Source organism: Vombatus ursinus, unplaced genomic scaffold (assembly GCF_900497805.2).
Source record: "Vombatus ursinus unplaced genomic scaffold, bare-nosed wombat genome assembly UNPS02014838.1, whole genome shotgun sequence".
Lineage (NCBI taxonomy): Eukaryota > Metazoa > Chordata > Mammalia > Diprotodontia > Vombatidae > Vombatus > Vombatus ursinus.
The window spans coordinates 2,535,396-2,537,506 of NW_020954616.1; the positions used below are offsets into that span (position 1 = coordinate 2,535,396).

Below are 2,111 nucleotides of genomic sequence, written 5' to 3' on the forward strand. Positions count from 1 at the left end.
TTTGATTAATTTATTTTATCAGGTCTGAAATGTTGCCCTGAGAATTGCCATAAACCCTGACTCTCTCCTTTTTAACTGCTTAGCTCTTATGCTTACATGTTACTCACTTCCCCAACTCTACTAGACACTCCTTTATCTCTAATCTTCTAATGGTGACTTAGTCACCATTGGCATCTGTGCTAAGTCCAGTGACAGCTTTCATGATTCACAAAAACCTCAAGAGGATGGAGAGATATCATGTACCTCTGCTACTCCTGAATTTAACATTTACTTTGGTAAGAAATGTTCTCAGTCTTTGAAACTAAATTTGGAGTCCTGTTATTACAAGCAGTTACAAAAATACATTAGCAGAGATGAAGATTTTAGCTTTGGTTCTCAAAATAAAATCAGGATCAGGTACCCAAGCATCTGTTTATTCATCTACCTATGTACCTACCTACCTATCTATCTATCTATCCGTATGTCTATCTCTGTTTTAATAGGTGAGCCCTCTGAGGATATGGAGAGGAAAAACCAGACAGGAATATCTGAGTTTTTCTTCTCTGGATTTCCCCAGTTCCAAGATGGTGGCTTCTTATTCTTCATCCCTTTGCTCCTTATGTACATGTTTGTTGTCATTGGGAACCTCATGATTTTCATTGTTATAAGGCTAGATTCCCGACTCCACAACCCCATGTACAATTTCATTGGCATCTTCTCCTTCCTGGAGATCTGGTACACCACAGCCACCATTCCCAAGATGCTCTCCAACCTGGTTAATGACCAGAAGACCATCTCCTTCACTGGTTGCCTCCTACAGATGTACTTTTTCCATTCTCTTGGAAATTCTGAGGGCATATTGCTGACCATGATGGCCATAGATAGGTACATTGCCATCTGCAACCCACTCCGCTATCCTACCATTATGACACCTAGACTGTGTGGCCAGCTGATCACAGGTTCCTGCATTTTTGGCTTTCTCGTGCTGCTCCCTGAGATCATATGGATATCCACTTTGCCCTTCTGTGGTTCCAACCAGATTCACCAGCTCTTCTGTGACTTTGCTCCTGTGCTGAGCTTGGTCTGCACAGACACTTCCATGATTCTAGTTGAGGAAGTGGTCCATGCTATTGCCATCCTAACTGCTGTGCTGATTATTACCCTCTCCTACATCCGGATCATTGCTGTGATCCTAAGTATCCCCTCAGGCGAAGGCCACCACAAGGCTTTCTCTACATGCGCTTCTCATCTCATTGTCTTTGTCATGTTCTATGGCAGTGTGTCACTCATGTATTTACGCTTCTCAACCACTTTCCCACCATTTTTGGATAGGACCATTGCCCTCATGTTTGCTGTCCTTGCTCCCTTTTGTAACCCTGTTATCTACAGTCTGAGGAATAAAGACATGAAAGAGGCCATCAAGAAACTCCTTTGTCCTCAGAAGGCCTTCAGCATTTCAGGGGCTTAGTTCTGAGTCATAGACACTTATGCAAAGGGGACCTCTTCCCCCAATACTGAGATAGATTCCCTGGTAAGTTATTCCCTGAAATCCTGTTGTTGTTTTTTTTTTTTTCTTATCAATGATTTTCTTTTTAGTTTGAATCTTGGCTCTGATTTGGAGGTTGGTGGGATGATGAGAAGCATTCTAAGGGTTGGGAAGCTGGGCAGAAGAAAATAATTTTCCTCTAAAATTTAAGAATAATTGAGGATTTTCTATCCTTTGGAAACTCCAGGTGGTTCATTGTTGTACCCTGTGCAGCCACCTGGGCTAAATAAAAATCAATTTTATTATAATGACTTCTCAAAGGTTTTTCCTTTAATTCTTTCCACTTATTGGCACAAGACTCATGTGTTACAAAGTGAGTAGAGATTATCCCCATGTTGTAAATGAGAAATAAAGCTCAAAAGGATATAAGGATTTTTTCAGTGAGTTCCAGTTTGGTGCCACAATAAGAATTCAGGTTCCCTAACTCTCTGCTTAGGGACCTGTTCAACTCACCTTGCTGATTTTGCCTCATGCAAGTGCCATTTGTTCAGGGGTATATGTGTCAGTCCTATCTGTAAAATGGTAGCATGTTTCTTCTGCAACAGTGACTTAGTAATACATTATGATGGGCATTGAGCAGACCAAT

General features: G+C 41.3%; 1 protein-coding gene across 1 annotated transcript; it reads left to right on the forward strand.

The window, feature by feature from the left end:
• Positions 1 to 499: 499 nt before the first annotated feature.
• Positions 500 to 1,447, forward strand: LOC114026429 (olfactory receptor 6K3-like). Its single transcript, XM_027840124.1, has one exon. The coding sequence runs from the start codon at positions 500 to 502 to the stop codon at positions 1,445 to 1,447; it is 948 nt and encodes a 315-aa protein (XP_027695925.1).
• Positions 1,448 to 2,111: the final 664 nt, after the last annotated feature.